Raw genomic sequence first — 15,711 nt, forward strand, 5'->3', positions numbered from 1 at the left:
TTTAACACACTCACGCCTGTGGAAGCATCATCAGGAGCAATTTGGGGTTCAGTATCTGCTGAAGGATACATGCAGTGACATGACATGCAGACTGGAGGAGCCAGGGATCAAACCACTGATCTTCCGATTGGTAGATGACTCGCTCCACCTCTGAGCCAGGTAAATTCACCTCTGATTTTGTCACACGGAAGATGGCAGTGACAAGGTTGAGGTTAAGTGTTACGCTGCACACGTGAGAGGGATTCAAAAATACAGCTCCAGAAGCTTTTCAGTACCGGACATACCCAAAACATGTGGCCCAGAGTGGCAGGGCTTTGATGACAAATGGGGCATTCAGGATTTACAGAAGGGAATATTTAAGTTATTCTGGTATTTGTAGTACAGTACAATGTACAGAGTGGAAGATTTTGAACTGCATTAATCCATGTCTTAAACAGAGGGATGAGGTATGAATACGGGCTGTATTGTCTGTCCGGATCTGCTCTGATTGTTCTTCCGCTGTACCTTCTTCCCAAGCTATTTTGTTGTCAGCCCAAGTAAGTGGTTGACTGCTTTGAATTGCAGTATATACCTTGGAGATTAGATGCTTCCCAGGATAAGATCTAATAGGTAATGTACCAAATCAACTGGGGGAGTACAAGGGAAGGATGGAAAGTGCTTTTTGGCTAAGCTCTGGACTTGCAAGTATGTCAAAAAAACAAAAAGTGTGACCAAGATGGCCATCCTTTCACATGCACCTTGCCAGTAGGTGAAGTGCCAGAATCCATCACATTTGTTTAGTTTGAGCTGAAAGTGACTCTCATTCAGATGCTCATGGCAGTGCTTTGAGCAGTTTTGCTCTCACACAGTGCTGGGACCAAAGGAAAACGACAGACAAACTGAAATTGTTTGACAAATTTTATGTTAAAAAGTATAAAATGTCATGTACAAACAACAAATCAATACCATCAACTAAGTCTGAGTCTAACATCTGAGTAAACAGTAAGGCAGGAAACACAAGCCCATTTGGTTTTGCTAATCTCAGCATTCAGGTGCTAACAAGCTCACAATGAAACATCAGCTTCAGGTTTCACAATGTTCAGCAACATGCCAGATCAAATACAAAACAAATGGTTCATTCAGTTCATTGCAGTATAAAAGGATGGCCAGTTCTTACAGGGTACAGTAAATCTGTACAGCTGGAGATCAGGGGGCAGCCCCTACCAGCAAAAGTTCGCTCCATTCAGGGGGCAGCCTCCTTCTGCCAGACATCCACAGTCTTTGAGCTCCACAGCTCAGGCAGCTCACAAATCAGGACGCTGGACTGGCGTGATCTTTTCTGTCCATCCCTGCGCAACAGTCAGGTAACTGGGCAGTAGGTTTCAGATGAGGGTGTGGCTTTAAAAGCAACATGTTCTCAGTCATTGACAGTTATCCCAAAGAGCTCCAGCAGCTCCTCGTTGTCCGGTTCAATGAGGTCAGCCGGCTTCTCCCCGCAGTCGTTCTCCAGCTCAGGGTCGGCACCCAGCGACAGAAGGTAGCTGGAAGAAACAATATAACACTGCTTACTTAAAGAGACCAGATCTTGCTGTTTTGACACACTGGCAAAGTCAGTGCAAGCTTCTGCCACACTTGTGTCAGGAAGGTCAATGAGGTGTAAGAATGCAACAGCTTAATTTACCTCTGTGGTGTAAGAGAGCTGGGGAGGGTGTGTGTTGGTGCGTGCTTGCAAATGTGTTAACGTGCAATGTCAGATCCTTCCTACTGGATACATTTTGAGAGAAATTTGTTTCCCAAACGTGTAGGCTTTAATTTAATATTGAAACAGTAGACCAGATACTAACCGTGCAATGTGTGGGAAGCTGTCGCTGCAGGCCATGTGCAGTGGGGTCCATCCCTCCTCATCCCTCTGGTGGATATCTGCTCCTAGTTGAACCAGCAGCTTCACACAGTCCAGGTTCCCAGACAGGACGGCCTCATGCAGAGCGGCCATGCCTGCATAGAGAGGATAGTGAGAAATACCCATCAGTTCAGCTCACAGTAATGTTTTGGTTTTATAAGCAAGATCTGAAACTGCATCAGGGTGATGTAAATGTTTCATGGGCTCTCACCAGAGTGGTAGATGGTGTCCAGGCTGACTCTATTGGTTCGGATGAAACGTCCAATTCTCTCCAGCTCACCATGTCGCACATAGTCTTGGAAAAGAATGTCATTTGGGAAGTGCACACTGCGGATTGGCTTCAGAGAAGCAGATGTCTTGCAGCTGACTGGGACGCCACAGTCCTGGGGTAATCCTTGATTCCCAAGGTCTGGGGTCACAGGGCACTGGTAGAACTTCATCTTGGTCACAATGTTACCTTCTTTCACCTTCTGTCTTGCTGAAAAGCTAGTCAAATCCAGCAACAAACTCAAAATGCTTCAGTTAGATGTTCTTCAAGTTTTGAAAAAAAAAAAAAAACACTTAGCAGATTTTCTCAAAAGAGTCTCAGTCTCCTGCAGAAAGATCAAGCAGTGCCTCTCAGTGTAGCTCTGCTGCTCTTCAGTGTCCTCCTGTGTATCAACAGGTCTCTCTGTGGGTCTCTTTATACTCTCTGTCTTGCTATTTTAGGACCTGACACCTCACATATCTGGTGGCCACTTTTGGAAGATGAGTAGCTCATCTGGACAGATCCTTCCTACTGGCCTCCCGTCACAAGCACAAGTCACGTCTGCAGACATAACCAGAGACCTCTGACTCGGTTGTCACACACACATACCCAGATGCTGCCAACTTAAAGAAAGCGGTGACTTCCCAAGAGCTGTGAGGGAGGGGGGAGGCTGCAAGCTTCTAGTAAACACCAGGCAGGATAAAAGTGGTTTACAGTTGGAGTATGTCAGTGCCAACTGCTGGGGCATGGAGAGGAGAAGTGCTATGTGTAGGCTGTTGACCATTAACTGCACTGACATAAATAGTCAAGAAAGGCTCTTGTCTTTAGACTCATATTCTATCTTAAACGCTGATGTGAGACACAGGAAGGGTAATTTCCACATGACTGAGTGGTTTGCATCATCCTCTTTATGACTGGTGGGAAGTAATACAAGATTTAAGAAGAAAAAGAAAGATTGTTTAGAGTAGCACAAATGACAAACATTTTCTAGTTTGTGTTTTTCTCTTTTTATTTATTTTCTTATATTGATCAAAACAAAAACGAAATGGTTACGTTGGGCTCTGGGAAATTTTGTTGGTAATTTCTTTGATATTTTGACATTTTATGTAATAATAATAATAATAATAATAATAAGCATCATCATCATCATCATCTCTATAAGAAGAAGAATCATAATCATAAGGAGGAGAAGAAGAAGAAGAAGAAGAAGAAGAATACATTTTATTTAATGAGCGCTCTTCATAGTACTCAGAGACACTTTACATTAGTTAAAAACAAAATAAATAATAAATTAGAATACAGTAAAATACACACAACATCATTCACACATGAAAAGCTGTTCTGAAAAAACAAGTTTTGATACGTGATTTGAACTGGTAGAGGTTGCTGCAATCTCAAATGTGTTTGGGGAGAGAGTTCCAGAGGGAGGTGGCTACTATGGAGAGAGACGGAGACAACACGGTCAAAGAAGGAAGCAAGATTCACTGAATGTGAAATTGAAGTGCTCTTGACTGAGTTTGAGCATCGCAAAAGAGTTTTATTTGGAGAAAAAAAACAAGCAGAGAGGCAACTGCCGAGTTGAGTCATTATGGTTTTTATTGCCTGTTTTGTTTTTATCTTTTTTATTTTGTAGCACTTTGAAATGTATTTTAAATGAATAGTGCAATTTCAATAAAGTTTATTAGGTGAAAAAGAAATGGTCAGACAGCAAAGCAGAAGCCAAAAAAGGACTTGCAGCCCACAGACAAAGCGTCCAATCAACTGGTGGTGGTCAGGGAGAACCTCCACTTTCGTCATTGATGCGAGGGTTGCAGAGATCCTCGGGGAAACCCTTTTGTCTGGCATTGTGCTGGAAGCTGAGGTAGACACCAATGCTGCTGCGGTTGCCACAGATACCAGTAAGGCCAATGTTTGATACCAATGCTGATCTAAAAGTTTTACTGAATGTGAGTAATAATGACACTCTTTAACTACACAAGCAAAGTCATGGAAATGCTTTGAAATATGGAAAAGCTTTAAAAATGTATTGGTATAAATGTATATGGAAACCCTGAATTATAATTTTATTTTCTACATATAACAAAATTGTCATCGTTATCCTTTTGGCCACAACAATCATGTAGTGAGAATCTGATATTGTGCCAGCCCTAATGGAGAACAACTTAGTGGGCCATGAGAACCCCATTAGGAATGTTGTGGAAGACTTCATCTTTAAGATGGCTGTCCTTTCTTTTTTTTCATAGACTTTATTTTGATTTTTCCATTCAGAGGAAAAGGTACAGAGTTACAGTTGATGTCTCCCACTCCTAACCCTCCCTCCCCATTCCCACTTCCCCGCCCTTCCAAGGTCAACATACATACATGTGCATTCACTAACAAAGACCACACCAATAGATAAAGATTTTGAATGATTTATTGCATGTGATGGATTATGAGTTCTGAGGAAAGCGTGAAGGGGTGAGGATCAAGGGATTAGAAAATAAAAGGATGTGGATGGGGGATGAAGGGATGATGGTCGAATGGATGAAGGATGAAGGGCTGAGAGTTGAATTGATGAGGGATGAAGGAATGAGGGATGGGAGGATGAGGGATGAAGGGTTGAGGGTTGAATGGATGAGGGATGAAGGATGAAGGGTTGAGGGATGAAGGGTTGAGGGATGTGGGATGAAGGATGAAGGGTTGAGGGATGTGGGATGAAGGGATGAAGGATGAAGGGTTAGGGGTTAAGTGGATGAGGGATGAAGGGTTGAGGAATGAAGGGTAGCAGGGACAAGGGCCAGATGGATGAAAGGTTAGGAATGACATGGTAAGGATCGAGGGATGTAGAGTGAGGAATGAAGGTATGAGGGTTGAGGGATGAAGGCTGGGTTTCCGGGTAGCTGGCGAGCACGGTGATGAACGTGTTGAGTCAAAGTCAGGAACACAGGAGGGATCCCAGGAGTGAGACTGAGTGGGGGAGTTGTCTCTTCGTGAGCTTGGCTTCGGATAGAGCCCCAAAGAGAGCTTCAAGAGTGCATGAGAGTTTCAAATCATATTATATGTGATGTTTACTAAAGACGACAGTGCCCTGGAATTTTAATGTGGTCAAGAATTTTCTGCCTATAAACGGTTACAGTGGCTCCCTGTGAGGACACAACCCAAGTAAACAGTCAAAAGATCGGAGGCTGGTGCCAATTGTCAGAATTTCTGGAATTGATAACAGGAGAGCAAGAGTCTGTGATTGAGGATATGGGACACTCGGATTGATGGATTGGTGCAGGTCTGAGGCCAGGGTGAGTGTCTGGGTGAATAGCATGTTAAGCGAATGTGATTGTGCCCCCGAAAGGATGGCTGCTGTAGAGACAGGGTACGTTTTGCAGGTTGTGGACAAAGGGGTGGGGTTGGCTGAGTTTATTTATTACAAAATGTCTAGGAAGGATAAATGAATGAGAGAAGGGGATAAACATGGGGCAGGAGGTTGTCCATTGATGCTTGTCTGGGACGGACAACAAGGGTCTGGGAGGAGGAAATGGTTACGACTGTTGCAAACATGGGAGAATATGGTGGCCAGCAGTGGAGGCTGTGTTGATTTACTTCTCAGGAGTGAGAACGAGAGAGAGTCAAAAGTATGAAGTTGCATTAGAAAAACTGGGAGGAAGTGAAGGATCGAAGATACAATGGGGCGATTCAGAGCACTGCAGGAAGTGACGAGCTGCGGAGGCTACGTTAATTTACTTCTCAGGAGTGAGAACAAGAGACAGTCGGAAGTATGAAGTTGCGTAACGAAACTCGGATGAAGTGGAGGGTAGATGCATTGGGGCAGGGGCGGACTGGCCATCTGGAGGTTCTGGAGAATCACAGAACGGCCGGTACTCCAGGACGCTACGCTACTCAGTCATCACCATTTTTTTGTTTTGTTTTTTTTTTCTCCCTGATAATCTACTGTTCCACGTCCAGTCCGCTAGGTGGCAGCCTTTAAATTTAATGCCAACCGGCCCATAGATATCTATGAGCCGGCTGGCTGCCAATCAAATTGAAGAAGAAGGAAGCGCATACCGTATGTGCACAAGTTGTTGTGGGCTGGGCCGAGTCAAAGTCCAGGGCTGTTTTTTAGTCCCAGTCTGCCCCTGCATTGGGGTGAATTCAGAGCACTGGAGGAAGTGACCAGCCACGGAGGCTGCAGTGATTTACTTCGAGAGTGAAAACGAAAGAGAGTCAAAAGAATGAAGTTGCCTTACAAAAACTAGGACGAAGTGGAGGGTAGATGCATTGGGGTGAGGATGAAGGGCTGAGGGTCGAATGGATGGGGGATGAAGGGATGAGGGATGAAGGGTATAGGGTCAAGGGTCGAATGGATGAGGGATGAAGGTTGAGGGTCGAATGGATGAGGGATGAAGAATCCCTCAAAGAAATAACCATCAGTTCAGATCACAATGAATGCAGAGATGACAAGAATGATGCAATGATCTGAGAAAGGACAAACACATAGGGTTATAGTTTGTTTTACTTGTGTGGATTTTTCCCCATTTGTCAGTATATACCTTGGAGATTAGATGCTTCCCAGGATAAGATCTAATAGGTAATGTACCAAATCAACTGGGGGAGTACAAGGGAAGGACAGAAAGTGCTTTTTGGCTAAGCTCTGGACTTGCAAGTATGTAAAAAAAATAGTGTGACCAAGATGGCCATCCTTTCACATGCACCTTGCCAGTAGGTGAAGTGCCAGAATCCATCACATTTGTTTAGTATGAGCTGAAAGTGACTCTCATTCAGATGCTCATGGCAGTGCTTTGAGCAGTTTTGCTCTCACACAGTGCTGGGACCAAAGGAAAACGACAGACAAACTGAAATTGTTTGACAAATTTTATTTTAAAAAATATAAAATGTCATGAACAAACAACAACAAATCAATACCATCAACTAAGTCTGAGTCTAACATCTGAGTAAACAGTAAGGCAGGAAACACAAGCCCATTTGGTTTTGCTAATCTCAGCATTCAGGTGCTAACAAGCTCACAATGAAACATCAGCTTCAGGATTCACAACATTCAGAAGCCCTAATTCCAGCGACATGCCAGATCAAATACAAAACAAATGGTTCATTCAGTTCATTGCAGTATAAAAGGATGGCCAGTTCTTACAGGGTACAGTAAATCTGTACAGCTGGAGATCAGGGGGCAGCCCCTACCAGCAAAAGTTCGCTCCATTCAGGGGGCAGCCTCCTTCTGCCAGACATCCACAGTCTTTGAGCTCCACAGCTCAGGCAGCTCACAAATCAGGACGCTGGACTGGCGTGATCTTTTCTGTCCATCCCTGCGCAACAGTCAGGTAACTGGGCAGTAGGTTTCAGATGAGGGTGTGGCTTTAAAAGCAACATGTTCTCAGTCATTGACAGTTATCCCAAAGAGCTCCAGCAGCTCCTCGTTGTCCGGTTCAATGAGGTCAGCGGCTTCTCCCGCAGTCGTTCTCCAGCTCAGGGTCGGCACCCAGTGACAGAAGGTAGCTGGAAGAAACAATATAACACTGCTTACTTAAAGAGACCAGATCTTGTTGTTTGACACACTGACAAAGTCAGTGCAAGCTTCTGCCACACTTGTGTCAGGAAGGTCAATGAGGTGTAAGAATGCAACAGCTTAATTTACCTCTGTGGTGTAAGAGAGCTGGGGAGGGTGTGTGTTGGTGCGTGCTTGCAAATGTGTTAACGTGCAATGTCAGATCCTTCCTACTGGATACATTTTGAGAGAAATTTGTTTCCCAAACGTGTAGGCTTTAATTTAATATTGAAACAGTAGACCAGATACTAACCGTGCAATGTGTGGAAGCTGTCGCTGCAGGCCATGTGCAGTGGGGTCCATCCCTCCTCATCCCTCTGGTGGATATCTGCTCCTAGTTGAACCAGCAGCTTCACACAGTCCAGGTTCCCAGACAGGACGGCCTCATGCAGAGCGGCCATGCCTGCATAGAGAGGATAGTGAGAAATACCCATCAGTTCAGCTCACAGTAATGTTTTGGTTTAATAAGATCTGAAACTGCATCAGGGTGATGTAAATGTTTCATGGGCTCTCACCAGAGTGGTAGATGGTGTCCAGGCTGACTCTATTGGTTCGGATGAAACGTCCAATTCTCTCCAGCTCACCATGTCGCACATAGTCTTGGAAAAGAATGTCATTTGGGAAGTGCACACTGCGGATTGGCTTCAGAGAAGCAGATGTCTTGCAGCTGACTGGGACGCCACAGTCCTGGGGGTAATCCTTGATTCCCAAGGTCTGGGTCACAGGGCACTGGTAGAACTTCATCTTGGTCACAATGTTACCTTCTTTCACCTTCTGTCTTGCTGAAAAGCTAGTCAAATCCAGCAACAAACTCAAAATGCTTCAGTTAGATGTTCTTCAAGTTTTGAAAAAAAAAAAAAAACACTTAGCAGATTTTCTCAAAAGAGTCTCAGTCTCCTGCAGAAAGATCAAGCAGTGCCTCTCAGTGTAGCTCTGCTGCTCTTCAGTGTCCTCCTGTGTATCAACAGGTCTCTCTGTGGGTCTCTTTATACTCTCTGTCTTGCTATTTTAGGACCTGACACCTCATATCTGGTGGCCAGTTTTGGAAGATGAGTAGCTCATCTGGACAGATCCTTCCTACTGGCCTCCCGTCACAAGCACAAGTCACGTCTGCAGACATAACCAGAGACCTCTGACTCGGTTGTCACACACACATACCCAGATGCTGCCAACTTAAAGAAAGCGGTGACTTCCCAAGAGCTGTGAGGGAGGGGGGAGGCTGCAAGCTTCTAGTAAACACCAGGCAGGATAAAAGTGGTTTACCGTTGGAGTATGTCAGTGCCAACTGCTGGGGCATGGAGAGGAGAAGTGCTGTGTGTAGGCTGTTGACCATTAACTGCACTGACATAAATAGTCAAGAAAGGCTCTTGTCTTTAGACTCATATTCTATCTTAAACGCTGATGTGAGACACAGGAAGGGTAATTTCCACATGACTGAGTGGTTTGCATCATCCTCTTTATGACTGGTGGGAAGTAATACAAGATTTAAGAAGAAAAAGAAAGATTGTTTAGAGTAGCACAAATGACAAACATTTTCTTTTACCATCATAAAAGTTTTACTGACGACAGTAAAAAACGACACACATTGCAGTAAATGGTTTCTTCCATTTTATTCAGACACAAATGTCACTGTGGGTCTTGGGGATGTTGGCAGCGCCACAGAGCCTGCCCCAGGTGCCAGCAGTGTCTCCAGTGTGCAGGTGGGCCCAGTTTCCTCACAGGCAGAACCCAGTGGCATAGCAGGAGGAGGTCGTGTGAGTGGATGCGTCCTCACCGATGCTGTATTGCAGTCACAGAGGGATGTTATTAGTACAATACAAGATTTAAAGGCGCTGTATGTAAGAATGTGGCCAAAACGGTTACTGCACTAAAATTCAAAATACTGCCGCGAGTCGTGTCTGCCCCCTCTCCCCTACAGATTTGAGGTTGCTGGACAGCGGCACGCTGGACACTGATTTGTTTGCCCATGGGCGGCTGCCGTGGCAGGGCCGCGTGGCCGCGTCCTTGATCTTAGGTTTTCCAGCGGACGGTTCAAGCAAGTCTGGCTTCTGTGCTGCTAACGCTGCTGGGGTACTGCCCATTGGTCCGACAGCCCATTGGTCCGACCACATTAAACTCATTGCTCCGAAGTCCCGTTGTTCTGAAATCATCATGATGCCCTGTGGTTAAGGTCTGGTTAGGTTTAGGCACAAAAACCACTTGGTTAGGGTCAGGAAAAGATCATGGTGTGGGTTAAAATGAAAAAGAAAGTGGCAATCACATAAGCCGTGAGCCTGCTCTGCCTCAAGCCTTTCCCAGCTGACCCAGAGCCGGTTGCGGGGCACCATCAAGGCAGAAATACGCCCGCCGGGAGCTGTTCAGCACCGTGGACCATCGGACTAATGGGATGTCGGACCAATGACATGGACCCACGCTGCTGCCGGGTTACAGCTGAGGAGGAGCCGGCTGCTAATGCGGAGCCAGTGTCCTGACAAATAGACCTACTGCTCAGAATGACCTACCAACACGATGTGTGCATGTGCAGAGCAAAAAAAAAAAATTCCAGAGGACACACCCAAAATTTTAAACTACCCGGGATCTTTGCAGGTCGGAAATATCTATCAGAATGGACTATTACCTCTATAAATGTTATTAAAAATAACATTTTACCGGGACACTGCTAATGCTGCTTGCCGTGCTGCTGGTGGGGCGGCAGTGGCTCAGTCCATAGGGACTTGGGTTGGGAACCGGAGGGTCGCCTGTTCGAGTCCCGGTCCGGACCAAAATATGGAGCGTGGACTGGTGGCTGGAGAGTTCACCTCCTGGGCACTGCCGAGGTGCCCTTGAGCAAGGCACCGAACCCCCCAACCGCTCGGGGACACCTCACCAAGGGCAGCCTCCACTCTCCTCCTCTATCTCTCCACTTTGTGCATGTATAGGTCCTGTTTGTGCATGTGTGTGTCTTTCGGACCTGTGTGTAATTGACAAGCAAGAGTGAAAACATTGAATTTCCCCTCAGGGGGATTAATAAAGTAAATAAACTATAAAAACTAACTATAACTAGCTCAGTCGTAACTGTAACTGATGCTGAGACTCTACTGACTGCGTGACTGGTTGACGGCGGTGGGTGGCGCAACAGGCCAAAACACAAATTCAAAACATAAACATGCTTTGCGGACTGTAAAAAATTTTTTTAAAATGCAAATATTCTGGCTGTACTATTGTTGTCGGTTAGATCAGTATGTTATATGAACATTATTCCTTAGTCTCTGTGACATATTAGGAGGATTTTACGACTATTTGCTTTAGATTTCTTACATATAGCTCCTTTAACACATAAAATATGTGTTACGGAATGTACTTTCTGAAATGTGCAACACATTAAAGGAATTAGTTAAAAAATACCTGTTGTCTGATCGTCTCATAACTGGTGCATCACTTGTTCATGCAATGGAATTGCTGGAAGAGCTTGCTCTTCTCCAGGCTGATGTGGGAGGATGTCCTCTTGCATGACTTCAGCTGGTGCAGGGATGCCATTGCACTGTGCCACATTTTGGAGGATGACACATGCCCAAATAATCCGACACACCTTTCGAATCACCATAAAATGTACAAATGGACAGGGAGCCAGTGGAGGTTCCAACAGACGGGTGACGTGATAGCAGGATCGGGAATGGGTGAGCAGACTGGCAGTGGTGTTCTGGGTGTATTGCAGTTTATTTAGGACTTTGGATGATGTACCAAGAATGTTGTTACAATCAATCCAGTCAATTCTGGATGTGATGAAAGCATGAATGAGAGTTTCAGCAGCCGCAGGGGAGAGCGATGGGTGGAGACCAGCTATGTTTTTTAGGAGGAAGAAGGCAGTACTAGTGATTTGATTGACATATTTTCCGAAGCAGAGGTAGCTGTCGAAAGTAATTCCAAGGTTGCAGATGTGTGGGGAGGAATGCAGGGCGGAGTTATCAGTCGTGAAGCAGAAGTTGTGAGAGGTTTTGGTGAGGGATTTGGGACAGATGATGATCATGTTAGATTTTTCACAGTTCAGTTTAAGGAAGTTGGCTTGTATCCAATATTTGATTGAGTTGAGGCAGGTGGTCAGAGTGGAGTGAGTTTCAGTGGTGATTGATTTAGAGGAGACGTAAAGGCTGACATCATCGGCATTGCAGTGGAAATTGAGACCGTGGTTGCGAATGATGTTACCGAGGGGGAGCATGTAGAGGATGAGTAGGAGAGGACCAAGCACCAAACCCTGGGGAAAGCCATGGGACAGAGGAGCAAGGGAGGAAGTGCAGTTGTTCATGTTGATGAACAGTTCTTGGGTTGTGAGGTATGACCTTAGCCAGGCGAAGGCAGTACTGGTGATGTTGAGGGAGGATTCAAGGCAGGAGAGGAGAATTGTGTGTTTGGTGGTGACAAAGGCTGCTGTGGTTGAGAAAGATCAGAATGCTCAGGTGACTGGAGTCTTAGGTGAGGAGGAGGTCGTTGGTGACTTTGAGGAGGGCAGTTTCTGTGCTGTGCTGTGTGAAATGTGAAATAGTTCAAACAGGTTTTTGGAAGAGAGGTGGGCTTTGAGTTGAGAGGCAACAACACATTCCAGTATTTTTGACAGAAAGGGGAGATTTGACATGGGTCAGAAATTACTCATGTTGTCAGGATCGAGTCCAGGTTTTTTCAGGATGTTGGTGACAGCAACCAGTCTGACTCTTTGGGGGACTGAACTGGAACTGAGGGATGAATTGATTATTGCTGCGATGATTGAGGAGATGGCTGGGAGGTAGTCCTTAACCAGGTTGGATGGGATGGGATCCAGAGCATAGGTGGAGTTTTTCATTCTGGCCATCAACTTGGGCAGCTCCACTGGGGAGACACGGGAGAACTGAGTCAAAGGATGAGCGGTGAAGGGGGAAGAGACAGTTGAGGACATGGAGAGAGTGGGGACAGGGGTGGTGGATGAATGGTGAAAACAAGCAAAATGTCATCATATTCCACAACACTAAGTACTGAAGTTAAAATATCGTAGGTTGGGATGTTGCTTGGATTGAGGACACTGAGGTCATGTCCTTGGTATTTTTTCTAGGATGTGGTGAGGTGGGTTACCAGACATGGGGGATTTCACAGTCTACACATTCAAAAACTACTCCTCTTGGAGGTATGGTTGTGGCTAGGAAACTTATTCTACACCAATGCACCAATTTTGGATGAGAGAGCCGATGAATGTATTGTATTTAGAAAGGTTAAGGTTTTCTGATAAGAACAGGATTCAAATATTTGTACACGAGTATCTCAGGGGAAGTAAATTGTAATGGTCTAACCAAATAGCAGTATACCCACTACTGCTGTGTATATGTATTTAATTTTACGAGTAATGTTGAAGTCCTAGGACTTGTTTTTTTGTTTTTCTACCGATATATGTGACTGAGTTGTTGAAGTGATGTACTGAGCATTTGGTTTATATTGAAAATCCTAAAATAAAGTTTGGAAAAAAAAGAAAGACATACTCCACACTGATACAGGTAGTAGCCATTTCTGATAGATATATGTACCTGACAGGACTACCGACTCCACATTTGTACAGGTTGTAGTCCATTTTAAGTCCATTCTGATAGATATCTGTACCTGAAAGGATGACATACTCCACATTCATACAGGTAGTAGTCCATTCTGATCGATATTTGTACCTGACAGGATGACCTACTCCACACGTAGTGGTCCATTCTGACCTTAGACATTTGTACCCGAGAGGATGAACTCCACATTTAAAAAGGTAATAGTCCAGTCTGATAGATATATGCATCTAATACGGTGACCTACTCCCCATTGATATAAGAAGTATTCCAATCTGATAGATATTTGTACCTGACACAATGACCTGTCCCACACGAATACAAACAGTAGTCCATTCTAATAGATAAAATGTATCTGACAGGAATACTTACTCCACATTTGTAGTAGTAGTAGTCCATTCTGATAACTATCTTTACCTCACACAATGACAAATGCACATTCATAAAGGTAGTAGTCCATTGTGACAGAACTATGTACCTGACAGGATGATCTACTCCACACTTATACGAGTAGTAGTCCATTCTGATAGATTCTTAAGAATCATCCCAGAATGAACTGAGGCCAGAGACTGCTATACAATATAAATAGATTTTTTGACAATGAAAAATGAAGCTTGCCCCTAACCAAATAGCAGCAAGGTGTTTCAATAAAAGGCCTAAATGCAAGCCGTCACAGAGGAGGGATAGGGTAAATAGTCAATTTAATGCATAAATCAAAACACAAATTAAAGGAATAGTTAGCAATGTGGGACTCCACTTCAGTGTCAAGGAAGGTAGTTAAGCTAAATGGTAAAAAAAAATGAATAAAGCAACACTACACATGAACCGAATCAAAATGGCTCTACAACACTCAGTTTACCCACTTAGACCTAGCTAAGGTGACTCAAACTACACAATAAACCACATGCAAGATGGCTGTCACTCAGTCCCCCTTTAACAAAGTAGGAAAGCCCCACAAGAAAAATAAAACAGAAAATGTACCACTCAGATAACTGGTTCAAGCATCCTGAAATCTGATAGGTCTGGGAAAAACAGTGGTTGGTTTCTCTATAGTTTCCTTGTTTCAAAACTGAAGGAAACAAAAGTACATTAACACACATAAGAAAACATTACAAGAAACATTTTAGAAAACATAAAATAAAAATGTAATATTTGTGAAAGTAATTTGTAAACAAATAATATATGTTGCTAGGCTTGAACACAATCTCCTCCTCCAGTCGGAGACATGCAGGTGACTGGAATCTATGTCTATGAAAAAAAAAACTATGTTAATATTATATTAACAGCAACTATAAATGTATCTTAAAAACATCTTTGTTCTGCTTGGGCATACCTCGTGTCTTAACTGATGTGCCTATGCAGTCACTCCAAAGTTCAGTCCCTCACCAAATATGCAGATTTTGCCATACACGATTTGAACGATTATTTAATAAATCTTTAATATTGTGAGCTATGAAATATGATTTAAATATGATTTTTTTCCCCATTGTTTTACAGTTTTAATCTTAAAAATCATGCTTTGAAACACATTTTAAAAATGGAGCATACCAAATCAAAGATGAGACATCACGCAGTTACAACAGCTACTCTTTGGGGGCAGTATTGCCAGAAACAACCACTGACCAGGAAGAAAAGAAACATCAGGAAGAAGAAAACTTGGCTCATCAATCTGAAAGGACCGAAAACGGAAATTCATCCCCTTCAGCTGGCTTGGTCACCACAAAAACAATGGAGCAACACCAAATTTGTCTTGGGGTTTCTGTTTTTATTTTGGTGTTCAAACCTAATTGTTTTTTCACAAGAAGCTGCCCAGTATGAGCAGCAGGTGAGGCAGCGAGCTATCCAGCATGTTGCTCTGTACATGAGATGAATGCAGCAGTACCAAAAAAGACGGCGGAGTGGTTAAACAGACTCCAAGCAAGGTATTGCAAGGATTTGAAAGTTTTCAGATCACACATAAGTCTGCCACTTCCTTTCTTTGGGCCACTTCCTCTCTTTGGTTCACTGGATAGTCCATTTGCATTTCCCACTGTAAGCGAACCGCACCAGGGTTCACTTGCAAGTGAACCGAGACCCCAGTTTTCAAACTGACCAGGTTTCGCTTGTTTGTTCCACACCAGAGTTTGAATGAGCATTCACACCACTCTAAATGAGCTGAACTATCCGTGGAAGCGGACCAGGGTTCGTTTAAAGTGGACCAAATAGCGCCAGTGTGAATGCGTCCTCAGAGTGTCATGAAAGGCCCAGGTGAGCTGCCTGCCGCTTTTTATAGACTCTGTTCCCTGCCTGGGTCCTAGTGCTACAATGCCTGTCACTCCCCCCCCCAGCTTGATGGTTAGCATACATTTGCAGGCAATGTGTCTGTTTAGGATGCAAAGATCCAAACTGGGTCTGAACCCTCTTGTGTTCTTGGGAACCAGGAAGTATGTGGAGTAAAACCCCTTCTGTTGTCTGTCCTGACACAGCCTGTTTCTGTAACAGGTCCTGGATCTCTGCTGAGACGTAATCT

At 44.2% G+C, this 15,711-nt stretch overlaps 1 protein-coding gene and 1 pseudogene across 1 annotated transcript; both read right to left on the bottom strand.

Annotated features, from left to right (window-relative positions):
* Nucleotides 1-879: 879 nt before the first annotated feature.
* LOC125885751 (protein phosphatase 1 regulatory subunit 27-like) lies at nucleotides 880-8,593 on the bottom strand. Its single transcript, XM_049571510.1, has 4 exons — nucleotides 8,520-8,593; nucleotides 2,091-2,439; nucleotides 1,824-1,974; nucleotides 880-1,520 (listed from the first exon to the last, which is right to left on the bottom strand). Exons 2-4 carry the CDS (start codon nucleotides 2,317-2,319, stop codon nucleotides 1,397-1,399), a joined length of 504 nt encoding a protein of 167 aa, XP_049427467.1. The 5' UTR covers nucleotides 2,320-2,439; nucleotides 8,520-8,593; the 3' UTR covers nucleotides 880-1,396.
* Nucleotides 7,486-8,526, bottom strand: LOC125884010 (protein phosphatase 1 regulatory subunit 27-like; annotated as a pseudogene).
* Nucleotides 8,594-15,711: the final 7,118 nt, after the last annotated feature.

Source organism: Epinephelus fuscoguttatus, linkage group LG3, assembly GCF_011397635.1.
Source record: "Epinephelus fuscoguttatus linkage group LG3, E.fuscoguttatus.final_Chr_v1".
Lineage (NCBI taxonomy): Eukaryota > Metazoa > Chordata > Actinopteri > Perciformes > Serranidae > Epinephelus > Epinephelus fuscoguttatus.

What these genes read in the sequence shown, in the direction of transcription:
- LOC125885751 (XM_049571510.1), bottom strand. Translation starts at nt 2,319, where the DNA reads ATGAAGTTCTACCAGTGCCCTGTGACCCCAGACCTTGGGAATCAAGGA. An exon ending in GGACACCATCTACCACTCTG is followed by an intron (nt 1,975 to 2,090) that starts GTGAGAGCCCAT and finishes CTCTCTATGCAG; the next exon opens with GCATGGCCGCTCTGCATGAG. An exon ending in AGCTTCCCACACATTGCACG is followed by an intron (nt 1,521 to 1,823) that starts GTTAGTATCTGG and finishes TGTTTCTTCCAG; the next exon opens with CTACCTTCTGTCGCTGGGTG.